Source organism: Phyllostomus hastatus, unplaced genomic scaffold, assembly GCF_019186645.2.
Source record: "Phyllostomus hastatus isolate PE091 unplaced genomic scaffold, TTU_PhHast_1.1 phas_scaffold_193, whole genome shotgun sequence".
NCBI lineage: Eukaryota > Metazoa > Chordata > Mammalia > Chiroptera > Phyllostomidae > Phyllostomus > Phyllostomus hastatus.
This window is the reverse complement of record NW_025334015.1, coordinates 5,345,887-5,359,989: the sequence shown is the minus strand read 5'-3', so window position 1 is coordinate 5,359,989 and position 14,103 is coordinate 5,345,887. Positions and strand designations below refer to the sequence as shown.

At 39.2% G+C, this 14,103-nt stretch overlaps 1 protein-coding gene across 3 annotated transcripts in view; it reads left to right on the top strand.

Annotated features, from left to right (window-relative positions):
* Nucleotides 1–14,103, top strand: part of JHY (junctional cadherin complex regulator) — an 89,299-nt gene that overhangs the window by 44,034 nt on the left and 31,162 nt on the right. For all 3 annotated transcript variants that reach the window (XM_045860358.1, XM_045860357.1, XM_045860356.1), the window contains one exon: nt 4,996–5,004. In XM_045860358.1, the coding sequence (XP_045716314.1) occupies nt 4,996–5,004 (9 nt within the window). The remainder of the gene's footprint in view (nt 1–4,995; nt 5,005–14,103) is intronic.

The window sequence follows — 14,103 nt, the reverse complement described above, 5'->3', positions numbered from 1 at the left end:
ACTGCAAACTATATAAACATGAAAAAGGAAATAGAAACTCTCAACAAAGGTCAAGAGGAAATGAAGAATACAATTTCTGAACTGAAGAACACAGTAGAAGGAATGAAAAGCAGGATCGATGAAGCAGAAGATCGGATTAGCGAGCTGGAGGACAAAGTAGAAAACAGCATCCAGAAAGAGCAAGAAAAGGAAAAGAAGCTCAGAAAGAATGAGGAGGGATTAAGAGAAATGCAAGACAATATGAAACGTAATAATATCCGTATAAAAGGGATACCAGAAGGTGAAGAAGAAGAGCAAGGGATCGAAAACTTAGTTGAACAAGTAATGAAGGAGAACTTCCCTAATTTGACGAGAGAAAAAGTCACACAAATCCAGGAAACACAGAGAGTCCCAATCAAGAGGAACCCAAAGAGACCCACCCCAAGGCACATCATAATTAAAATGACAAAATTTCAAGACAAAGAGAGAATCTTAAAGGCAGCAAGGGAGAAGAAGGAAATAACATACAAAGGGAGCCCCAATAAGGCTAACAGCTGACTTCTCAATGGAAACACTTCAAGCCAGAAGAGAATGGCAAGAAATACTTCAGGTAATGAGAACCAGAGGTCTGCAACCAAGGCTACTATATCCAGCAAGGCTCTTGATCAAGATTGAAGGCCAAATAAGAAGCTTCCCAGACAAAAGAAGTCTAAAAGAATACACCTCGACCAAACCAGCTCTGCAAGAGATTCTAAAAGGACTGCTTTAAGGAGGAGAGAAGAAAGAGAGAGAGAGAGAGAGAGAGAGAGAGAGAGAGAGAGAGAGAGAGAGGAACACACATACATAAAAGACAATGAATAAGTACCTATCAATAATAACCTTAAACGTAAATGGATTAAATGCTCCAATCAAAAGACATAGAATAGTGGATTGGATAAGAAAAAATGACCCACATATCTGCTGTCTACAAGAGACCCACCTCAGGATAAAAGACCTACACAGGCTGAAAGTGAAGGGACTGGAAACAAATCTTCCAAGCAAATGGTCAGGAAAAAAAAGCCGGGGTAGCAATACTCATATCAGACAAAATAGACTTCCAAAAAAGGTCCATAAAGAGAGACCCAGAAGGTCACTTCATAATACTCAAGGGAAGAATCCATCAAGAAGACATAAATATTGTAAATATATATGCACCCAACATAGGAGCACCGAAATACATAAAGAAAATCTTAGAGGACTTCAAGAAAGATATGGACAGCAACACAATTATAGTGGGAGATTTTAACACCCCACTATCAAAAATGGACAGATCTTCTAAACAAAATATCAACAAAGATATTGTGGCATTGAACAATACCCTTGATGAAATGGATTTTACTGATATATACCGAGCCCTCCATCCAAAAGAAGCTAAATATACATTCTTTTCAAATGTGCATGGAACATTCTCAAAGATAGACCACATGATAGGACACAAAACAAGCCTCAAGAATTTCAAGAAAATTGAAAGCATACCAAGCATTTTCTCAGACCACAAGGGACTGAAGCTGGAAACCAACCCGAAGGAAAAAAACCAAAAACGCTCAAAATCATGGAGATTAAATAGCATGCTATTAAACAATGAATGGGTCAAGAATGATATTAGGGAAGAAATCAAAAGGTTTCTGGAAACAAATGAAAACGAACTCACTACAACCCAAAACTTATGGGACACAGCCAAGGCAGTCCTGAGAGGGAAGTTCATAGCGATACAGGCCCACCTAAAAGGGTTAGAAACTTTCCAAACAAACAACCTAACCCTACGTCTACAAGAACTCGAGGAACAACAACAAAGACAGCCCAGAGCAAGCAGAAGGAAGGAAATAACCAAGATCAGAGCAGAATTAAATGATATAGAGACTAAAAGCACAATTCTAAGGATCAATGAATCCAAGAGCTGGTTCTTTGAAAAGATAAACAAAATAGACAAGCCTTTAAGCAGACTCATCAAGAAAAAAGAGAGAAGACCCAAATAAACACAATCAGAAATGAAAGAGGAGAGATTACAACAGATACCACAGAAATACAAAGGATTGTAAGGAATTACTACGAAGAACTGTATGCCAAAAAATTTGAAAACCTAGATGAAATGGACAACTTTCTAGAAAAATATAATCTTCCAAAACTCAATGAAAAAAGAAGCAGAAAGTCTGAACAGACCAATAACAACAAAAGAAATTGAAGCAGTAATCAAAAAAACTCCCAACACACAAAAGCCCGGGACCAGATGGTTTCACAGGAGAATTCTACAAAGCATTTAAGGAAGAGCTAACCCCTATCCTTCACAGACTATTCCAAAAAATCCAAAAAGATGGGAGTCTCCCAAACTCTTTTTATGAGGCCAACATCATCCTAATTCCAAAACCAAATAAAGACACAACAAAGAAAGAAAACTTCAGGCCAATATCACTGATGAACATTGACGCTAAAATCCTCAACAAAATACTGGCAAACCGCATCCAACAATACATTAAAAAGATTATACACCATGACCAAGTGGGATTCATTCCAGGGATGCAAGGATGGTTCAATATTCGCAAGTCAGTAAATGTAATACATCACATAAACAAAAGCAAAGACAAAAACCACATGATCATATCAATTGATGCAGAAAAAGCATTTGATAAGGTACAGCACCCATTCATGATAAAAACACTCGGCAAAGTGGGAATAGAGGGAGCATTCCTCAACATAATAAAGGCCATATATGAGAGACCTTCAGCCAACATCATTCTCAATGGGCAAAAATTAAAACCTTTTCCACTAAGACCAGGAACAAGACAAGGCTGTCCACTTTCACCACTTCTATTCAATATAGTACTGGAAGTTTTAGCCACAGCAATCAGACAAGAAAAAAGAAATAAAAGGCATCCAAATCGGAAAGGAGGAAACAAAACTATCACTGTTTGCAGACGACATGATAGTATACATAGAAAATCCTATTGACTCTACCAAAAAACTGCTTGACCTAATAAATGAATTTGGCAAAACAGCGGGATACAAAGTCAATATCCAGAAATCAAAGGCATTTCTGTACACCAACAATGAAACAGCAGAAGCAGAGACCAAGGAAAAAAATCCCATTTGAAATAGCAAAAAGAAAAAATAAAATATCTAGGAATAAACCTAACCAAAGAGGTAAAAGACCTGTATTCAGAAAACTACACAACACTGAAGAAAGAAATCAAGGAAGACACAAACAAATGGAAACATATACCGTGTTCATGGATTGGAAGAATTAATATCATCAAAATGTCCATACTACCCAAAGCAATTTACACATTCAATGCAATTCCTATTAAAGTACCAATGGCATATTTCACAGACATAGAACAAACACTTCAAAAATTTATATGGAATTATAAACGACCCCGAATAGCTGCTGCAATATTGAGAAAGAAGAGTAAAGTAGGAGGGATCACAATACCCGACACTAAACTATATTACAAGGCTACTGTAATCAAAACAGCCTGGTACTGGCATAGAAACAGGCACATAGACCAATGGAACAGAACAGAGAGCCCAGAAATAAGCCCAAGTCTCTATGGTCAATTAATATTTGACAAAGGAGGCAGCAACATAAAATGGAATAAAAATAGCCTCTTCAACAAATGGTTTTGGGAGAACTGGACAGCCACGTGCAAAAAAAATGAAACTTGAGCACCAACTTACACCATATACAAAAAATAAATTCAAGGTGGATAAAAAGACTTAAATATAAAACATGACACCATTAAAGTCCTAGAGGAGAACGTAGGTAAGAAAATCTCAGATATTTCACGAAGACACTTTTTTAATGACGTGTCCCCTAGAGCAAGGGACATAAAGGAAAGAATAAACAAATGGGACCTCATCAAAATTAAAAGCTTCTGCACAGCTAAAGAAAACAGTATGAAAATTAAAAAGAGAACCAACTGTATGGGAAAACATATTTGCCAATGACACCTCAGACAAGGGTCTAATCTCCAAAATATATAGAGAACTTACACGACTGTACTCTAAGAAGACAAGGAATCCAATTTAAAAAGTGGGCAAAGGACTTGAATAGACACTTCTCCAAGGAGGACATACAGAGGATCCAAAGACACATGAAACGAGGTTCAATATCGCTAGCTATCAGAGAGATGCAAATTAAAACCACAATGAGATACCACTTCACACCAGACAGAATGGCCATCATAAACAAAGCAACAAACAACAAGTGTTGGAGAGGTTGTGGAGAAAAGGGGACCCTAGTGCACTGTTGGTGGGACTGCAGACTGGTACAACCACTATGGAAAGCAATATGGAACTTCCTCAGAAAACTAAAAATGGATCTGCCTTTTGACCCTTGCAATTCCACTACTGGGACTCTATCCTAAGAATACTAAAACACCAATTCAAAAGAACCTATGCATCCCAATGTTCATAGCAGCACAATTTACAATAGCTAGATGCTGGAAGCAACCTAGATGCCCATCAGTAAATGAATGGATCAAAAAACTATGGTACATTTACACGATGGAATTCTATGCAGCAGAAAGAAAGAAGGAGCTCCTACCCTATGCAACAGCGTGGATGGAGCTGGAAAACATTATGCTAAGCTGAAACAAGCCAGGCAGTGAAAGACAAATACCATATGATCTCACCTTTAACAGGAACCTAAATAACAAAACAAAGAAACAAGCAAAATGTAACCAAAGACACTGAAATAGAGGACAGGCTGATGGTGACCGGAGGGGAGAGGGGAGGGAATTTAAGGGGACAGTGGGAAGGGTTCACAGGAACAAACTTAAAGGACACATGGTCATAGACTAAGGGGAGGGTGGTAATGGGAGGGAAGGGGGGCAGGTGGGAGGGGGAACTGGATTGGGAGTAAAAAGGAGAAAACTGTATATGAACAATGATTAATAAAAAAAAAAAGAAATACTCCACATGTATTTTCTAGCAGAAATCTGGATATATAATATGTTCTCAATACATGTTAATGGGGTCTAGAACTATTTAGTTAATTGCCAAATTTCACATGACATTCAATGATGAAACTGCTTCTTTGAATCTGATGCTGTTAGCGCTTTTGCTTTCAGCTTATATTCGTTGTTTATTTGGTTTCAAATAAACATCAATATGAATTACAAAAAAAAAAAAAAGACATCAAACTCACAGTTAGTAACAACCATACCTAAAACAAAGGCAAACTAAGCAAACAACTAGAACAGGAACAGAACCACAGAAATGCAGGGCACATGGAAGGCTAGCAGCAGGGGGGTGGGAGGAGGAGAGAGGGGGAAAAGATACAGAGAATAAGTAGCATAGACAATAGGTAGAAAATAGACAGGGGGAGGGCAAGAATAGTATGGGAAATGTAGAAGCTAAAGAACTTATGACACATAGACATGAACTAAAGGGGCGAATGTGGGTGGGAGGGGGTGGGCAGGGTGGAGGGGAGTGAAGGGGGAAAATGGGACAACTGTAATAGCATAATCAATAAAATATATTTTAAAAAAGAATAGTTTTTTTAGCAGCCAGTTGAATTATTGAAGATTTTAGTTTAGGATTTAGCTAGATGCCTGATACAGTATTGTAAGTTCCATTTTCTTTCTCCCCCACCACATTTTGTTATTGTTGTTCAAGTACAGTTGTCTCCATTCCCCCTGCCTCCCACCAATCCCCCCTACCCCAGCTATCCCCACTTCCCGCCCTTGATCTTACCTCCCTTTGGTTTTGTCCACGTGACCTTTATACTTGACCCTGAAAACCCTCCCCCCTTTTCCTCTCATCCCCTCCTCCCCTCCCACCGCCCCTCTGGTTACTGTCAGTTTGTTCTTAATTTCAATGCCTTTGGTTATATTTTGCTTGTTTGTTTTGTTGATTAGGTTCCACACATAGGTGAGGTCATATGGTGTTTGTCTTTCCAGCTAAAATTTTCTAAAGCTCAGGGAGATCCTAAGAGTCTTGTAGGTCTTTACACCCATTATAATTGGCCATTGTCTTCCAGCCATTTAAGATTCCATTTGTATTAACAGGGATACCAGGCCTTACTGAGTAAGGTGCATGCATTAATTAATAAATCAAGTGTAATTGGCAAAAGGTAGTCAGACTTCTGAGCCTTGTTAGTCTATATCTTCTTGATCCAAAAGGATACACAAGCAATTTATGGAATAGCAGAAAAAGAGTTCAAATCATTCCTAATTAAAAGGACATAGTGCTTGATAGATCATTTCTATTCTTTGCATCACCATAGTTTTAGTAGGAGTAGCTGATTTCAAGCAGGGGGAAAGACAATAGACTTTGAATCTGAATACTACAAAAAGGATCAGCAAACCTACCAATACCATAAAACTCTAACAGAAATCAAAACAATGTTCTTAATCCTGAAAGTAGCCAGCTAAACAAGTCATGTAGTGGGTCATCCTTTCTTTTTTCAGGTGTCATTTAGCTTGTTGAGTGGCCTTTTCTAATTAAGTCTCTATTCCCCCTGAGGTGTTTATGTAAGTGGAATAGGTGACATGAGCAACAGCACAAACTCCACCTTGTTTGGCCAGCAAGAAGTCAAGGGCTATGTGATTGTCAAGGACAACCCAAGCAAGAGAATTTAGAGACTTTTGTTGTTCAGCAACAGTCTTAGCCATCTTTTTAGCAATTTTCCAATGGCGGCAGGTAAATTTTTAATCATATCCCTACTGATATATATTCTGGCTCTTGGGATTAGCATGCCAAGTATACTTTATCCAAAGCTGTCATGATAACCAACCAGCATTTCCTTTTAAGGCCTTATGATCTGTTTTTCCTTCTGTTGAAACAGCTCTTTGTTAAAATAATTTGTCCTATGGAATACTGGGGATCCTTATGAATAGATAAAGGAGTGATGAATTGCCCCCCCCCCAAATAGAGTCCTTCCATTTGCCAACTGTTTAAACATCAATGTACCCATCCTTTAGTAGAAGGATCTTCTCCAATGCCATGAATAAAAGTAAACTTGGGTGGAGCACGAACTACCTCCCCAACTTGAGTGTCTTTGTCTATGGACCATTCAGTTATTATTGAGAGAATCCCTTTCAATAAAGGTGAAACCATTTATTATACATGTTTTCTAAAATCCATTGAGTTGATATTGGTTGGAAGGAATGAGTTTACATAATTTGGTTATATTTTTCTTTTCAATTTTGTCATGTAGACATTTAAAGATCAAGTAAGAAAGGAATCAGGGAGAGAGCCGAGTTAAATTCAAGTTTGGAGATGACAGGGGATAGTGAAAAGCAAGGGACGGATGTTCCTCATTCTTGAATAGATTCTACCTGAAAGGTGAAGTTGGACATGGGTTGGGAAGACAGTGGCATTGCACATAGTTCCAAAGTTGGTAACAGGTGTAACTAATGGTAAGGATTGGTTTCTTACTGACTTAAGAATTTGATGACATATCCAACAATCACTCTGATTTCCTTTCTTAAAGTTTTACCTAAAACCTTTTTAGGCATTAGAGTAATGAAAAAGAGACAAGGAAAAGGGAGCCAGTTGGGTTTGTTACCATCTTTGCCAACCTTCCTGTAGCATAAATCAAGATCAGCAAGGGATGAGGCAAGAACTTGAAGTTAGTCTCTGTAAAGGCTAGGGTGACGCAGACCTGGTCCAGTTTCTTGGGTACAGGTCTTCAGTTGGTGGCTTCTCCTTGTCAAGGAGTTTTTGACATTCAGTATAGGTGGAAATAAGTGTCACAGACAGGGCAGATGTCCATAACATTCCATGAACTACACCGAAGGCATTGCGACTATCAGTATAGATATCGGCTGTTTTTAGAAAAATTTGTCAAATTTAAAAGGACAAGAACCATATGATTTCACTCATATGTGGGATATGAACAGAAAGCAACAAATGAAGAAATAAACTCATAGACACAGACAACAGTATGAAGGTTATCAGAGGGGAAAGGGAGTGGGGGAAGGATGAAGAGGGTGAAAAGGTCAAATATATGGTGATGTAAAGAGACTAGACTTTGGGTGGTGACTCACATATGCATTACAGAATTGTACACTTGAAACTTATATAATATTATTGACTCATAGCACTGCAATAATTTAATTTTTTTAAAGGCCAAGCAAAAAAAATATATAGTGGCTATTTGATCTTTGACCAACCAACAAGTTTGGCTTAGAGCCATTAATTCAGTTTCTGGAGCAGATCTTATTTCAGGTAGATGTGGACTTTCAGTTATGTCCACCAGGGAAGTTGCTGCATATCCAGCTTGGTAATGCCCCTGTTCGTCTTTTAGATAAGATCCATCTGCACCTAAGTTAAGTCAGCATTATCAATAGGAGTTCCCTGTAAATCATTCCTAAAAGTATAATTTGAGGTTTCTTCCTTCTGTAAAGAAAGTAGTAAAGTTGCTGGGTTACGACTGTTACATTGAGAAAAGTCATATTAGATGAGGAAAGCAGTACTTCATAGGAAGCCAGTCCGATGACAGGGAAGCCATGAGTGTGATAGGAGTTCAGTAAAGGTTCAACACAGTGAGGAGAATGAACGGTTTGAGGACAGCCCGGAACGTGGCTGAGCAGCAACAGGCCGCATACAAGGAGGGAGCTCCAATTCCTTTAGGTCTATCATGATCTCCATGTTTCTGAGTTAAAACTCCTAAAGCATGTCCTTTATTTTTGTGTATAAAAAGGAAGAAAGGATGTTTATGCGTTGAGTCTCCCAAAGTAGGAGCTTTAGATAATTCTTCTTTAGAGCTTCTATATCTCATTTCCCTTGGTGAGTCCATTGGATTGGATCAGGCTGATCTGATTTTAATAATCCAGATAGAGGTTGAGGTACTAATGAAAAATTTGAGACCCAGTTTCAACAGCATCCAGTGAGCTCTAGAAATCCCCTAAGGTATTTCTTAGGTATTGGAAGAGGAGAGGCTAGAATTCTTATGAGTCTTTTAGAGTTAATTAGTAGCTAATTAGAAGGTGGCAAAGGTATTTTACTTGGGGTAAACAAAAAGAAAGTCTTATCTTTCAAGACATTATGTCCCTTTTTGGCTAGATGTTATAATGAAGAAATTGTGTCCTCTTGAAAGTCTAATGATATCCTGGAGTGTAAAAGTAAATCATCCCCATACTGAATCAGAGTGGAATCTCTAGGAAATTCAGTATCATTTAAATCAACCTTTAGTTTTTGAGAGATATATGTGGGACTCTCTGTACATCCCTGGGACGTTACTGTCCCAGTGAACTGAGAACCTTTCCAAGTGAAGGCAAAAAGATGTTGCCTGTCCTTTGCTACCAAAATGCTGAAAAGGCACTACCTAAACCTGTTCCTGAAAAATACTGTAATCCCCAGGAAAGGTAGATAATAGTGTATGTGGATTTGGGACCACAGGATGTCTGGAAATAACAATTTCATTGTAGCTCTAAGATCTTGTACAAATTCTTAGCCTTTCTCATTGGATTTCTTTACTGGAAGGAGTATTAGAGGAACTTGTGCATGAGTTATAAGCTCTCTATTTGAGTATTCTTTTATAAATTTTTATAATGGGCTTAATTATGGCCAGTGCATTGGGTCTCAAAGAGTATTGACAAATACCAGTGGAGGCAAAGTATTGTCAATAGTTATTTTGACATGAGTAGCTAACTTAAATGTTCAGCTTCAAAATTAGTTTCCTCTTTTTGAGCCTTCTTTAAAATCATTATTTTCTCAATTGATTCGATGCCTGATTTCATTTACTTCTAAATACATTGCACCCCCCTTTTTTTTCACTGACCAGGAATTGAACCTACAACCTCTTGGTGTATGAGATGACACTCCAACCAACTGACACAGCTGGTCAGGACTACATTTACCTTTTTGAGAAAAGGCTATGTGGGTGTCATGATTTGTAAGAAAGCCCTGTCCTATCAGGTGAAATGGAGCAGATTTGACTAGTAAAACTATGTGTTGCCCCTATCATCCCTGAGCTGAAAGGCAACAGGTTCTGAATTAAAAACAGGCACTAATTGGTTAGCTATCCCTACAACTTGTCTAGAAGTTTCACTCTGAGGGAGAGGGCAATTTCATTGGGTAGAGTGAGCAACAGATACAGTAGTCCTGGTATGTTTAAGAGCCTTGATAAATTTCCCCTTTATGATAATTTCAGCCTCCCCTAAAGTATCGGTAGGGGGAAGGCAACGTACTCTCGTAATTTTTGGAGTAGCCCTTATGCTTGCTTCTGTTTCTTTTCTTTTTCTAAAAGCCATTTCAGTTTTCTGTAGTCTTTCTGAAGATACCTGGCTTGTTACAGTAAAAACAGACTTTCTGTCCCCTTGTTGAAAGTCCTTTGAGAAGGTCTGACCTGATTGCTTAATTGTTAGAGCTGTAAATTCATGATTAGTAACTTTATCCTTTTCCTTCTTTTGAATAGTTTTAGATAACTGATCAGCCAGAACTCCTAGCTTATTAGTTGCATCTTCGTAGCTCAGTTTAATTTATGCTGTTTAATCTGAATAACAAACTCTTCATCTAATCCTCCCTAAACATGGCAACTTGAGAAATGGATAATTTTGGTGATTATTAAAAGTGGAGTCAGTTCTGAATATTGTTTGAAAGTTTTCTTAAAGTGTTCAAAGAAATCAAGTATGGTTTCATTGGGTCTTTACCTACACTGCTGGATTTTAGGGGGAAATTTTCCCCCGTCTTTTTTGGGGGGGAAATCTCAGAAATGACTTGGTGAAACCAATTGGCTAATTCCTTGCATTCATCCTGATCTATTTCTCTTTGTCTTAAAAAAATCTACAGGTTCCCACCCACAAAAACCTTATTTAACTATTGTGTTGCTTTATTGTCAGAAATGAATAGGTGTATCATTTGGGACCAATCTGAAAAGCCAGGATTGTGGAGTCTAATAGTTAAATATCTTAGCAAGTCTGATGGAGCCTTGGAGGGGATCAGGAACATCTTTGGTTAGATTTCTTAATTTTGTCCTAATCAAAGCAGTGTAAATAATTGCTGGTACTCCCCTTCCTGAAACTGGCTTTTCCCTAAAGGGAGCCACCAGAATTTCTGGTCTTTCTAGTTTGTCCTGGTTGGGTTATTTTTTAGTTTCTTTTTTAGTCGGTGAAGGTGAGGGCATCAGAGAAGGGAAAGAAGAAAGGGGGAAGGCAGGAGGAAGGGGAGTCAGTCCACGCAGGGAGCTCAGAGAGCAGAGGATACAGTGGAGTGGTTGGAAAAGGGGGAGGAAAAGTCATTGGAAAAAGTTGGATAAGATGGAAGTAGGTGGTTGGCAGTGAGTAGCTTTGGAAGCCCTTTTCAGTTGAGACAGTCTAAAACTTTCAAATTAACTTACTGGAGGGAAGAGAGTTTATCTGTGCCTTGTCTTGAGGCGCCTAATTTTCAAACAAAGTAAGCCTCCCATTCATTTCATTTAATTAGAGCTGGCCTTTTGCAGTTGTGCATGCAGAAAAGTCAATTGGAATAGATCAGAAGTTCCCCATTTTAGCCATCTTAAGCTGAGATCAATTTTAGTTAAATCTTTCCATTTCTGTAAATACTGACGAATGAAAGCTCTGTGTGGATTGGACATGAGTCCTCCAGGAATACTAGTAGGTGGCTGCCCATTTGGGGCTTGTCAGCCTGTAGACAGAGTTTCACATTTGAATTTAATTTCCTTTTGAATTCAGTGGAATTTGAATAAGCTTCTAGAAATATTATGTTGTGGGTTATAGTGTGCTGCTTGTGTGTTGACTTCCAAGACTTTTACCTCCTGAGTCTCTCGAACCTTCTTGTGTGCCTTAGTGTCTCTCTCGGGCTGTCAAATACAACTGTGAGGACTTGGATCACTGGATGGCCAGTCCTTATTGCGTGTCCCGGGACAAGTCAATTATTCAATTGCGATGCATTGGGACTCCCTATGGGACTACGTCATGCCTTCACATTTCTGAGACTCTGCCCCTTCCCACAGTGATTCTTAGTTATCTAAGAATACTCAGACTTTGAGCTGGAAGGAGCAGGTAGCCTTTTTCTTTGGAGCTGAATGAGTTCAGTCTCTCATTTAACCAACAAAGACTTTTTTTCAGTCAGACTCCCAGAAAGCAATCCCAATTGAAAGACTGACGTAAAACAGCCAACCTTTCTTCCTTTCCTGGGTAAATCTCAATTTAACCAACCCTTGTCTTTTAGTGCCACCTCAAGGATTTCCTAATAACAGCTCAAATAAAGTCAGGACCTGGGCCCAAAAGTAGGAAGGTCCAGGATTCCAAGAGCGAGCCCACCCAAGGTCACCCAACATGAATCGAGGGACCAGTGGGGCACAATGGGCCCCTGCTGGTACCAAACACAGGTCTGGGTCTGCAGGGTGGTCCTGGGTGGTTTCCTTTGGAATCCTGCTCATATCACCATATAGATGTCAATGAAAGGAATTCCAAACCCAAAGAGTAGCTTAGAGTTTATCCAAGTCTAGGCTGAGGGCCAGACCCAAAAGGAAAATAAAAGTGTCCAAGTGTCTGATTAGTGGTATCAGTTCTACTGAGGAAGAAAAGGAGGGCTTTGGTACCAGGCTGAAGGGGAAGGGGGTGTGAATACAGGGGTGGGCCTGATGATGGGTTTGGAGTTGCCTGTATCTGAAATGGGCACAGAATGCAGAAGACCACATCTGTGTTAGCAATACATTTGCATCATTAGAATTCACTGGTGACTGAAGCTGTCGGAATTGCTGAAATGCCCCAGGACTTGTAGGGCAGAAGAGAGAAGGGTCAAGAGCAGGGCCCTGTGGAGAATGACAGAATTTTAAGGGTTGACAGAGGTAGAGGTGGAGAGAGCAGGAGGGGAGTCTACAAAGGGATGGCCAGAGAGGTAGAAAGCTGACCAGGATAAATCAGTGTCATGAAACTGGAGACATGAAAATTTTAAGAAAGAAAAATCAGTGAACAAGGTCAAACTCCACAGAGAAGACAAGTAAAAAGGTGCCATGAAACTCAAATATGTGAGTTTCAAGTGATTCAGAAAAACTAAACAGTATCATAAACAATAGTGTAAATGTATTTGTGTGCCTATTTAGCAATATATGGAGAGAAGACAGAGTGAATGCCAAAATGTGGCAAAATGTTCAATATAGGTGAATCTTTATATAAGAATCTTTGGAGACTCTTTGTGCTATTCTTGCCATTTTTTCTGTAAATTTAAAATAATTTTGTAATTTTGAAAGAATTAGAAGTTAAAGAAAAAGGAACCCATAGGATTTAGCAACTGAGAGGGAACTGGTGGCCTGAGCAGAGCGGTTTCCATGGGGGCTGAAAATCAATGCTTGCCCCAGGGTGGAGGTCAGAAGAGAGCTGGGGAAATGAAGACTAGCACAGCCTGCCCTTCCACGCCTGACAGGGATCAAGAGAAGAGGTTTAGCTAGAGAGTGTGATCAAATGAGGGATTCTTCCATTTTTGTAACAGGAGAGTCTTAAACACATTTACATGCTGGAGGAAAAAAGGGAGAGAGAAACTAGAGATAGGACAAGGAAAGAAAGATGATAGGATGGAAGCAAGGTCCCTGACACAATTTAAGCCTATATATTTTCATTTTAAAAATACTGATAGTTGGCCCTGGCTGGTGTGGCTCACTGGATTGAATGCCGGTCTGTGAACTGAAAGGTCACTGGTTCAATTCCTAGTCAGGGTACATGCCTGGGTTGCAGGCTAGATTCCCAGTTGGGGGCACATGAGAGGCAACCCATAGACCATGTTTTTCTCCCTCTCCTTCTCCTCCCTCTGCTTTCTCTAAAAAAATTTTTTTAATAGAATAAAATAAAATAAAATAAAATACTGATAATTGATGGTAATTATTTTCTTATTTACAACCCAAGGAATCCCTCTTCATTTGACCTTTCCAAGTAGATCTTGCTGTTCCAAACCATTCTGTGTGTCCCTGGGAATCTTCACAGGTTTTCCAAACCCCACTTCCACTGTGTGCCCAGAACTGGACACAGTACGTAGCTAAGGGTCTAGCCCTCACTGGCTAGTGCAAGGGAGCTGACTCCCACCAGCAAGGAGTGTGTTGTCAGTAAAAGAAATAGAAACTTGTCCAATTAGGTAAAGCTTCAAAAGAATGAACTAGGATGTTTTCTTTCTTGACACTCCTAAATTGCCCTTGACTTTCTAGGC